This window comes from Eulemur rufifrons, chromosome 3 (genome assembly GCF_041146395.1).
Source record: "Eulemur rufifrons isolate Redbay chromosome 3, OSU_ERuf_1, whole genome shotgun sequence".
In the NCBI taxonomy this organism is placed as follows: domain Eukaryota; kingdom Metazoa; phylum Chordata; class Mammalia; order Primates; family Lemuridae; genus Eulemur; species Eulemur rufifrons.
Window position 1 is genome coordinate 71,057,598 of NC_090985.1, and position 12,797 is coordinate 71,070,394.

Genomic DNA, 12,797 nt, shown 5'->3' on the forward strand with positions numbered 1-12,797 from the left:
GCAATGTTATGGCTTCTCAGTTCCTTGCCCTTCTCACCTTTGGTGATCTGTTCCTCTACTTTCTTCAGTTATTGACCCCAGTACTATACCTTGAACCTTGCCATCACCAGTAAAGGAAATTTCTAATTTGAAAATCCTGTTCTTTGACCATATGTCTTTTCAGCTTGTTTCAATTAAAATGCCAGCCTGTTAACCCATTACTTCCTCATCATCCTATCTTGTCCTCTGCTTCTTTCTGTCCTTTCTTTAGCCACAGTCCATAATTATAATCACTTTAGAGACTATGGGCCATCATTATATATCATAATGTATTTGCATTTTATTTGTATTTATAAAAGTATTTGCAAATACTTTTGTCTCATGTCTCTCTTGAACTAACTACACTCAAATCCTGAATAAATTCACCTTTCTGCTTTCTTGTTCCTTGCACCTTAATAACTGAAAATTGCTAGAAGGAAAATCATGCATTCAAGTAGACTGGCGTCATTTCAAATGAACTACTAAATCCAAGTGAGCAATGCAATGTCGCATTTCTTAGCCACATTTTTCTAATAAATACTTGCCTATTTTCTAACAACTCTGCCAATTTTCTTTGTCCTCACAAGTTTTTCCTTCCTTCCTTCCTTCACTCTTAGCCAGTGACCCTCATCTTATGCTTTGAGAAAATAAAAACCAACAGTTGATAACTGTTTTCCCTTCACAAAACTTAAAATCTAACTCTCTACCCTGCCTCCAGCAATCTCTCTCTCTCTGCTGTATCTACAGAGGTCTTGAAATTTACTTGGTCACAGGACCCCTTTTCACTCTTAAAAATATGAGAACTTCAAAGAGCTTTTGCTTATGTGAATTACATCTATTGATATTTACGGTGTTAGTAGTTAAAACAGAAATTTTAAAAATCATCTATTTTGGTATAAAAATAAACACATTTTTATGAAAACGACTATTTCCAGAAAAACAGTGGAAAGAATGACCTTGTTTTATAGCTTAGCAAATCTTTTTAATATCTGGCTTGACAGAAGACATCTGGATTCTGATACCTACTTGTACATTTAATCTGTTGCACTGTATTGTTTTGGTTTAACTGTATGAAAATCTGGCCCCACACAAATAAGTAGTTAGAAAATGGAGATGTACTCAACCTTTTCAGGTAATTGTGGATATTATTCCTTGACACTAATACTAAATTTTACAAGATAATACACAATATGGGTTCTGAAATCATAGCAAAGAACGTTTTGTACTTTGTTACATAAAATCCATTGGTCTCTTGCACTTTGAATGGATCTATTACCCATGCGTGATTTTGTAACATCATGCATCGATTGGTCATTTGAAAACACTAGTTCACAAAGTTATAAAGATTTTCTAAATGTTGACACATTTAATTATGTAATAAAAACAGATCACATTTGTTAATGACACTACTAATCTCATTAGTTAAGTTTTGAGAGGCTGTCAAGTTCATGGCAATATATACAAATATTCCAAAATTCTAATTCTTGCTTGAAACCTCCACTTTTTGCATTGTCAACAAATGTCAGTTGTTTTTCCTTGAAGTGTCAGGCTTCATTACTTTTCAAGAAAATGTTTGCCAAATACCCAAGTCTAAATAAACACAGTGTGTCAGTCATTCTTTGAAGTAAAAATAGTGTTCCATTAAAAAAAAAAAAAAAAACAAGCTAGTTCAACTTTCAACTCAAACAACTGCCCAAGAGCTTTCCTTCAAGAAAACCACCATTCTCTGGCATGCAAAAGATGTGTACTCAAGCATCAAAATTTAATAAAGTTAATAATCTTTACCTACTTCACAAAAAAACAAACTTCAATGAACTTGCCTCCCTTTTTTTTTTTTTTTTCCTGCTTTAAACTGCAAGTGTGTGGTGTTGAAGAATATAGAGAGAGCAGTTTAGTGCCACTGCCTAATTTGTACTAAGGCACCAGCAGTTTTGCCCCCCATTGCTTTTGTACCATCAGTACAACTGTCAAAACAATAAAAAGGCAAATAATGGCTTAGTATGAAAACAGTTTTGACCTCCTGAAAGAACCACCACCTGTCTCTAAGCTATCATCTTTGGTCTGGTTAACTATCAATATAACAGTTTTGTACCTAATCTCCCTGCATTCACCGTTGCATACAATTCCTTCTCTACGCTGTTGCCAGAAAGATTTTTCTTGCTATTTAAAACTCTTCAAAGCTGTCTGACTTTCCTTAGAATGAAATCCCAACTTCTCTTATTAGCCTATAAGGCTCTACATAATTTAGCACCTGCCTACCTTTCCAAATTTTTTATCTCTCAATCCCCTGATTTACTAAGTTCCAATCATACTAATCATCCTTCATATCCTTGAAAAACAATTTCTTACTTCAGGGTCTTTCCTTACTTCAGCATTTCTGTTCAAAGAATGCTCTTCCCTTGTTTCTTCCCACAGCATGCAATTTATCAAATTCAACTTAGACATTATCCTTTCCAAGAACTCTCCCTGACCACCCAATCCAGAGTAGGTTCCCTTCAGTTGTTCTCTATTACAGCACTCTCTATTTTCCTTTGAAGGACTTTCCAGAATTTGCAAATAGTTCTTTGTTTATCTGTTGTCATTTGTGCCCCACACGGAGCACAAACTCTGTAAAAAAGCAAGGAGCACTTAAATCTTACTTTATACATAGTGGATAATCTAAATATTTGTTGAATCAATGGATGCATTTCTCAAGTATTTCTGTTAACCAAAAGAAATCATTGTAAGGTGTATTAATTAGTCTTGTCTCAAAATTGAAATTCTAACTACATTAATGAATAAGCAGTTATACTCAATCTTAATTATATTTTTTAAAAACAAAATGATTCTTTCTGGCTTTCACCTTCCTATTTAGGATTCTTGAACTTACCACGTATGGCTTCTTGGTAACCAGGTGTCTTTGCCAACTTTTTCAATGCAAAACTTTTGAGGCCCATTACTTCCTAAACCAGGAAAATAAGACAAAATTTATCTGGTCTATTAAACTTTTTGGTTTTCACAACTAGTTAAGTAACAGAACATGTCACACAGCCATAAGAATGACATAGAATAAACAAAAGAAGAAATTCACAGTGTAAGTTTTTTCTGCCTGGAGAAGCTGCTTATTGCTGCAGAGATCCAGCAAGAAGAATTACCTCAGTGGAAAGAAAAACTATTTCTACAGAATCTTGGTCCCTTCACAATCATCCCAGGGAGCAAAGTAATAGCCATCTAGGCTCTATGAGCAGACTTTCATTTTTGTCTTACAAATGCCTTTGATATTAACCATTCATTTTTCTGCCTTCTGGAAGAAGCCCCACACAGAGCACAGACGAATAATCCTTGGGTTCAAGTCTATTATTGTATGTCTAAAGGCCATTACTACCATAAAATTAGGCACAGAGAAACTGCAGTGAAACTATATTTACCCATAAGCTCAGCAAATCCTCCTAGAGGTAAACGACAGGTTCCAGTGACAAACTGCAACAGTCGCATTCTTACTTCATTGTCTGTCTCCTTCACAAACTGTGTAATAAAATCAAAGGTACTTTAATATAAAATAAATGCTAAGTTATCTTCAATAATGAAAAACATAGTAGACAGTTGAAGAAATTAAATAATACTGAACACTGAAATTGGTTCAAAAGACATGGGATTAAAAGTTGCTATAGGATTTATCATTTATTAAGGCGAAGCACTGTGCTAAGTATGCTATAAATCTTACTTCAGTCAATCCTCACAATAACATGATGGGTTGGCCACTATTATTATAACACCCATCTTACAGACAGGAAATAAATGAGAGAGGCTCAGGAAGGTTAAGTCACTTGTCTAAGGTCACACCACTAGTAGGTACAACCAGGGCAGATACTGAGTTATAACATAGCAGCTATCACCTATTAAGGGCTCCTGCCAAATGCTTTCGTGTATTTATCCCACACAACAATTCTATGAGATAGGTATGATCATGAGCATCCCCACTGTACATATAAGAAAATGAAAACCTCCACAAGTTAAATAACTTGTCCTCAAACTGCTAGTAAGTGGCAAAACTAACATTTGAACTCAGGTCTTGTTGATTTCTAAACCATTGTTATTCTTCCCCGAGTCACCTACCTCTCCCATTTACGCTACAGAAAACAAATGAACACCTCCCTACTGCCACTCTTCCCAATTCAGAAAATAAGTATTCATCTGGATTTATATGACCCTAAACACAAGCTCCTTAGCTATGTAGATACAAATGTCCCAACAGAAAGTCAGGAAATTCCAGGTTTAATGAAGCTAGTAAAGAGCATAAAAGGGAAGAGTACAGACACCTGTCCACATACTGTATATAATGCAATTCAGATACCTGAAGCTTGAAAATGGATATATTCCTTCCTATTTATTTCTGTATTCATAATAGGTAATAGCATAGAATTCAGAAGATAGTAAGTAGGGTATAGCATGAAAAGCAGCATTCCCACCTTTGCCTCCAACTGCTCAGCTCCCCTTTAGAACTGCTGTGAGCTTTTTCTGTCTTTTCAGAGATGGTATATTCATACACTAGCATATACTTTTATTACACAGAATACAAATTTTCTTTTTAACCAAATAGCATCATATTATACACATTGCATATCACCTTCCTTTCCCCTTAATATTGTATTGAAACATATTATTCTCCAATATTTTTGCTAATTTGCATATCAAAAAGGAAAAAGAATGATTACAAGGTATAGCATTATAAAACAGATGTACTATAGTTTATTTACTCAGTCTTCTCCTGATGGACATTTAGGTTGTTTTATTTATGTTAGTACACCAAAATGCTGCATTAAATACTTTGGTATGTGCCATTTTACACATGTTGAAGTATATTTTAAGATAAATTTCTAGAAATATCCACCATTCTTTAAAATATTCGGCAATAAACTCATGACACATATCCTTATGAAAACATGCAACTTTCAGAAAATCTTACTATAGTAATACAAAACCCAGTATTACTTTTCACCTGAAAGTGAAACAAGTAGAAGTAAACCAAAAGTTCAGTCACCAAGTTGCTCAAATGAGTCTCAATTAGTAGCATATTTATGTGAAGAATATCCCTGGACTACAGATTTTAAATTCTCAAATAAACATACAAAACGAAACAAAAAGTCTATTGAAATGTGCTTCAAAATTAGTATGGTGCACCTGGATTGCAGAGACCATCCTATTACAGTTTAAGTCAAACCACAAAAAATAAAAATAAATCAATAAATAAAGTCATTCTCGGACATTATCCCCCAGATTATTTTAATTCCTTGTATTTTATCACCTTCAGAGGCATTAAAGTATCTGTACTCACTTTATCATTATAAGCATACTTTCTTGCTTCCAGAACTCAGTGAAACTTATAGACTACTTCGATACCTTTAGAAAAAATGCTATGCCTACAACTATTACCACTAAACTATTACTTAAAAATTCTGTTATTCATTCCTTCATTTAGAAAGACAGTCAAAGAAGCAATGAAAAATATTTTGAACAAGTGTTCATACTATGCACTTCAGATTTAGAATTGGAAGATTAAAAATCATATCCCAAAGAAGTTTCAATTAAAAAATATACACTAATTTTAAACCACCATTTCATTAGAAAATATTTTCGTTGAATACTTTGTTTCAAAAAGATAAAAGCAAATACCTGCCAAAACCAAATGATTTGCTTGCTGTTTCTTGTATAATGTCGATAAACAGTATTTCTCTGCCAATCTGCCAGGTCAACCTCCTGCATGCCACACAACATAACCTGGAAGTGAGCACAGAATCAGGCTGTGATAAAGATTTAGCGAAGAAAATAATTATATGACTGAACTTTTCTAATGCACAGTTATACACATGGCATAATTATGTGAACAGCTATGTGCTAGGCAAATAATGATTACAGTAAGCATATCCAACAAAATTTGTGGCAATTTAGCATAAAGAATTCTTTGGTACTTTATTCATGTTCATTGAACTCAAACCGAAAACAACCGTTAGGGTAACTATTCTTCCAGAAAAACACTGGCAGTACATATATTCCAAACTGGGTATCCAAATTGATTAGTTTCAAACATAAATTTCTGGTTCTTCTTTTTTTAAATCTATGCTTTTAAAAAGTAAAAAATAAACTAACCTCATTATTCATTTATTCAGCCTATTTGGGAATAAAATATTCTACATATGTGAAATACAGAGCATTATCATGATGTCACTTTTTATAGTCAAAACCATCATCCCCAAATCTGGGTTTAGGTGATCAATGATTTCACCTTAGATTACATTTGTCTTTTTGAGAATGTTATATATATGCACATATACCTATTTTTGTCATATCTAGTACACACACACATATTTTTTCCTGCTCAATGCAATATTTTTGAGGTTCATCCATGTTATTGTACCAGTAGTTCATTCTTTCATATCACTGAATAGTATTCCATTATATGAATATACAACAATTTGTTTATCCATTCAGTTACTGATAGATATTTAGGTTACTTTCAATTTTTGGCTTTGATAAATAAAGTTGTGATGAACATTTATGTACATTCATTGTATAGATATATATTTCATTTCACTGGGGTTAACATGTAATAGTGAAACTTGTAGGTCAGAAGGGAGATCTACATTGTTATAAAAAATACCAACACTATCCCCAAAGTGGTATTTCATTTAGTTTTAATTTGCATTTCTCCAAAGACTAATAAAGCATTTTTCCATGTGTCCATTTGCCATATGTATATCTTCTTTTGTGATGTGAATCTCTGTCCATTTAAAAATGTTTTTTGTCTCTTTTTGAGTGATAAGTTTTTAAAAAATATATTCTGGATGTAAGATCTTTGTCTCAATAGTTTCTTCCAGTATGTAGGATGTCTCTCCATTTACTTAACAATGTCTTGGTTTTGAGTTCTGATAAAGTCAAATTTATCCATATTTTTTTTTATGGTTATTGCTTTTTGTGTTCTCCCTTAGAAACTTCTGTCTACACCAAATTTTCTTTTCATCTTTCACATATATGCTTATGATTCTTTTTTTTTTTTTTTTCCTCTTTTGAAACAGGATCTCACATTGAAGCCCAGGGTAGAGTGCTGTGGTACAATCATAGCTCGCTGTAGCCTTGAACTCCTGGGCCCAAGCAATCCTCCTGTCTCAGCCTCCTGAGTAGCTAGGACCATAGGTGCGTGCCACTGTGCCTCTCTGATTTTTTTTATTTTTTGTAGGGACAGGGTCTTGCTATGTTGCCTAGGCTGGTCTCAAACTCCTGGGGTCAGGCACTCCTCCTGCCTTGGTCTTTCAAAGTGCTGAGATTACAGATGTAAGTCACTGCACCTGGTCTCCTTCTAATTTTAGAATCAGCTTGTCATTTTCTAAAAAAAATTTCCTGGGATATTGTTGAACCTATAAAATCAATTTGGAGAGAACTGACATTTTAACAGTATTTAGTCTTCCAATACATAACATGGTATATCTCTCCCTCTATTTGGGTGTTCTTTAATTTTTCTATAATATAGAGGTCTTATGTGTCTCTGGTTAAATTTGCTCATTTTTTTGATGTTTTAGTAAGTGGAACTTTAAAATCTGAATTTCAACTGTCTGTTGCTAGTACAAAGAAATACAATTAATTTTTTATTGTTAACCTTGTACCTACAGCCTTATTAAATTCATTATTATTTCTACCAGTTATTTGGTAGGTCTCTTATGATTTTTTAAGTTGACAACCATACTGTCATCTGTGAATACAGACAGTTTTACTTCTTTCCAATCCTTATACTTTTTATCTCTGCTTTTGTCTTATTGCATTGGCTAGGGTATTTGGTACAATGTTGAACAGAAGTGGTAAGAGTAGGCATTTTTGCCTTGTTTCCAATCTCAGAAACCTTTAAAATCTTACCATTTGGAATGACGGGAATTTTTTGTTGTTGCTGCTGATGCCTTTTATCAAACTATAAAACTTGCTTTCTATTCCTAGTGTGATATGCATTTTTATAAAGAATGATTGTTATATATTCTTAAAGTTTAAACAAATTGTAACCTATAAAGAGGGGCATGATTATGAAGTCATTATTTTGAATAATAGTATGAATAACCATTATCGTAGTATTATTCATGGTTAAGAGAGACAATTAATGGGAGTAGAAGAAAAAACAATAGAGTAGGAGTAAAAATCAAGACAAAGCAAAACCAAAAAAAAAAAAAGTGTGTATTTTCTTATGGCTCTGTACTATCAGCTAGAAGCAAATCAATAACCAGTAAGGGCTTCAGTCTCCCTTATTTGAAAAAGGAAATTATCACACGGCCTACCTATTTCACAGGGCAATATGTGAGAACATTATAAACGTTACCAACAGTATATAAAAGCATGCTCCAACAGTATATAAAAGCATGCTCCTTTTCTTTTCCTTCTTGACCTAATGTTTTAGTTTCATGTCTGCTCTAATATAGGGCTCTCACTCCCTTTTTCACTGGGTGGGCCTCTAAAATAGGTGTTCTTAATCGGGGTTGTGGAATATTTTCAGTGTTTGAGTTTAGAGGATGCAAGATTGTTTTCATTCTGATTCTTAATGAAGTCTGTGATTTAAAAAACGATTAATAAATACTACCCTACAAAGATGTCTTCCATGCTATTCTTCTAATATGCTTCTGCTACTTTTTGTAAGCAAGCTGTCAAGAAAGATGTTAACCACGTTTAGTGAGAATCTACTTATCAGTCAGGTTCAGAGTCCTGATTTTTGTAAACATCACAACTCAGTATCCACAAGTTCTATATCTGTAGATTCAAACAACAGGGGATTGAAAATATTTGGGAAAAAATAACACTATAACAATAAAAAATAACACAAATTTTTAAAATATAGCATAACTATTTACATAGCATTTACATTGCAATAAGTATTGTAAGTAATCTAGAGAAGATTTAAGGTACACAGGAGATATGTGTAGGTTATATGCAAATACTATGCCATTTCATACTGTAAGAGACTTTTAGCATCCATACTTCCTAGGTCAGTCAGAATTGCCAGAAGACTAATTCCTGCACAGGAACATTACTGTATAAAATTTTAACTGGCTGGAAGGGATGGCTCATGCCTATCATCCCAGCACTTTGGGAAGCCAAGGTGGGAGGACCACTTGAGGCCAGGAGTTCAAGAGCAACCTGAGCAACATAGTGAGACCCGGTCTCTACAAAAAATAGAAAAATAAGCTGGGCGTGGTGGTGCACACCCGTAGTCCCAGCTACTTGGGAAGCTGAGGCAGGAGGATCACTTGAGCCCAGGAGTTTGAGGTTACAGTGAGCTATGATGATGCCAGTGTACTCTAACTTGGGTAGCAGAGAGAGGCCCTGTCTCAAAAAAAAATAAATAAATAAATAAAATTAAATGCTATTTTTCATATGCACATCTGACTACATGAATGAACCAAGTTTCTTAGTAGCGGGCCCAACATGGCTGCAGTTAAAATGTTGCACCCAAAGTGGGGCTAAAAGGAAATGCCAAAGACTATTCTAATGCCCTGCCTATATTCTAATCTATATGAGAAAATAAGACTTCAAGAATTCCTGATAACTAATCATTAGGGAAATGCAAACCAAAATCACAATGATATTACTCATTAGGGTGGCTACTATGAAAAACAAATAAACAAAACAAAAACAAAAAATAACAAGTGTTGAAGATGTGGAGGAATTGGAATCTTTCTATACTTTTGATGGAAATACAAAATGGTCCAGTCGCTATGGAAAACAGTATGGCAGTTCTTCAAAAAAATAAATATAGGATGACCATGATCCAGCAATACCACTCCTGGGTACATATACAAAAGAATTGAAAGCACGATCTCAAACAGAGATTTGTACACCCATGTTCATAGCACCATTATTCACGATAGCAAAAAGGAGCCCTAAGGTTCATCAAGGGATGCATGGATAATAAAATGTGGTAGTGTATACACATACAATGAAATATTATTCAGCCTTAAAAAGGAAGGAAATTCTGATACATGCTACAGCACAGATAAACCTTGAGGACATTATGCTAAGTGAAATAACCCAGTCACAAAAAGACAAATACCGTATGATTTCACTTATAGGCGGTATGGAAAGTAGTCAAACTCTTAGAAACAGAATGTAGAATGGTAGTTGCCAGGAGCTGGGGGAAATGAGGAGCTGTTGTTTAATGGGTATAGAGTTTCAGTTTTGCAAGATGAAAAATTTCTGGAGATTGGATGCACAATAACGTGAATATACTTAACATTACCATACTGAATATTTACAAATGGTTAAGATGATAAATTTTATGTTATGTGTACCTTATCTCATACACATACACACCAAGAATTCCTGACATAGTTCTAACAGTTCAAATACAGTTAAGACCACTAAGAATTCATGACTTAAGACTCTGATCTTTGGAGCAATTAACTACTAAACAGAGATTTCAGAAAATTCTCAATATGTTCCAATCACTTTTTATGACTCCTAACAGGTGTCACTGATGATTTTGTGCTCATGTTATCAGAGAACGTAATCAAAACTCTCACCCAACGCTAGAATTAATGCCACCTAAACAATTGGACAAATGAAAGGTAGCTACATGATTTAAAAACGTGTGGATGTTGTTCTGTAAAAGGACAAACACAGTCCCTCCCCCCATTAACATTCCCCACAATAGCATAATAAAAACACCTAACCTCTAATTCTTTTTCATCAAAGTACTGTAGCCACTGAAGAGGAACAACTTCATTAAAACCATCAAGGAAAGCTTTGGTCTGTTCTTGTACTCCTCGAGAAAAACGCCATTCTGTCATTAAACTGAAAATAAAGGCGGTATTTAAAAATAGGTAATTTGTTATGAAATGAAAGGCTTAAAAACACCAAGAACTTCTAAAGTTCCTTTTCTTTTTCTAAGAGAAAAAATATACATACACACACAACACACAAATATAAATGTGTGCGTGTGTATATATGTATGCACATACATAATTTTAGAGTTAACACATGCTTCTCCATGAGGAAATGAGTTTTAGCACATTGGTAGCTATTAAAAACAATGCTTTTAAAATAGCAAGTTCTTCACTTGTCAATATGACAACCAAATCCTAGCACTAATTAATTCCCATTTATATTGAACAAGTAACTCCAAATATTGTATGCTGACACAGGAAGGGAATGGCCAGTCATTTAACAGTCTCTCGTCACACCAAGCATTTGTCCAGAGGACTCTGAATCAAAGCCTTCCACATCAGGGAAGCAAGGGGCTGTCTCAATAACGTAAAATGACAATCTGTCCACAGGCCGTGTGCTTGGACAGGTTTAGGTCTGAGAAGACTTAAAGCTGGAGAACAGGTTCTTTACATGCTGGTTTATTGGAGAACATGAAGATTTCCTAACCAGAATGGAAGAAATCAATCAAGATGAACATGGAACATTCTGAGAAAACATACAAAGCAGCTGGAGAGTGAGGAAGTCTGATTTAAAAAAAGAAGAAAATCTGTCAGGGACTCAAAATCTGTGTAAGGAGCTTCTGAAAGCAGATGGGTCTAGAAAGGAACTTCTAGAAAAACAGCATACACTAATAAGGAAAAGCCAATGATACTAGCAGGTGAAAAGAAAGCCAATTTATCCATACTCCTCCCATTCTTAATGCCTCTTTTTGTGTCCAAAAAAAGCTGGTCTTACGCTTTTCTAAGGCAAACCTTTCATCTTGCTGCCTCTAAAACTTTTCTTCATCCATTACTAACCCCTCTTTGTCCCATATCCTCAATTCTACCTTCCTACTCCTCTTTCCATTTGTCCATAAAAGTGAGGTGTTCAAGACTATTCTTCCTTCAACCCAGTGTCTCTTTTAAACTACTCTCCCTTTACCACACTTATTAAAAGAGTACACCATACTCACTGTCTCCACTTTCTCACCTCCTATATATCCAAATTTTAAACCATGGCAGTTTGCCTTCCAACATCCTCTCCCCAAGAACAAAAAAAAACTTTCCTCATTAATGTCACCAAACTTTTAATTGCCAAGCCTAATGTCCTCCTGTCAGTGTGCATGCTACATGAACTTCCTATAACACTGGACGTTAGCATTCCCAACTCTCATGCAATTCTTTAGTGGGTACAGTAATGCCACCATTCCTGACTCAGCTTTGGCAACTCTTTCGTCACCTTCATTGGTTTCACTATTCCATAAATCTTGGTGTTACTTAGATTTCTGCCTCCTTTTCTCTTCTAGCTATTCACTCTCTAAAGATGATCTTTTCTTTTTTTTTTTTTTTTTTGAGACAGAGTCTCACTCTCTTGCCTGGGCTAGAGTGCCATGGCGTCAGCCTAGCTCACAGCAACCTCAAACTCCTGGGCTCAAGTGATCCTCCTGCCTCAGCCTCAGGGTAGCTGGGACTACAGGCATGTGCCACCATGCCCGGCTAATTTCTTTCTATTTTTAGTTGTTTGGCTAATTTCTTTCTATTTTTAGTAGAGATGGGGTTTCACTGTTGCTCAGGCTGGTCCTGAACTCCTGAGCTCAAGCGATCCTCCCGCCTTGGCCTCCCAGAGTGCTAGGAATACAGGCGTGAGCCACCGTGCCCGGCCTAAAGATGATCTTTTCAACTACCAAAGTTTCAACTATCACAGAAAAGCTAGAAATTCTTAAATTCCTAAATCCTGCTTCCCTCCTGAAATTAAGAGTACATTTATAGGTCATCTCTTCTTGGATTGGATATTCCACTAACAAAATTTAAACTGTCAACCAATCTAGAGACCTCAACCATCAAATATTTCATTTCCTTCACTACATA

At 34.9% G+C, this 12,797-nt stretch overlaps 1 protein-coding gene across 3 annotated transcripts in view; it reads right to left on the minus strand.

Moving 5' to 3' along the window:
* Nucleotides 1-12,797, minus strand: part of WWP1 (WW domain containing E3 ubiquitin protein ligase 1) — a 128,751-nt gene that overhangs the window by 12,100 nt on the left and 103,854 nt on the right. For all 3 annotated transcript variants that reach the window (XM_069465491.1, XM_069465490.1, XM_069465489.1), the window contains exons 21-24: nucleotides 10,698-10,818; nucleotides 5,671-5,775; nucleotides 3,426-3,522; nucleotides 2,888-2,960 (exon numbers count right to left, since the gene is read on the minus strand). In XM_069465491.1, the coding sequence (XP_069321592.1) occupies nucleotides 2,888-2,960; nucleotides 3,426-3,522; nucleotides 5,671-5,775; nucleotides 10,698-10,818 (396 nt within the window). The remainder of the gene's footprint in view (nucleotides 1-2,887; nucleotides 2,961-3,425; nucleotides 3,523-5,670; nucleotides 5,776-10,697; nucleotides 10,819-12,797) is intronic.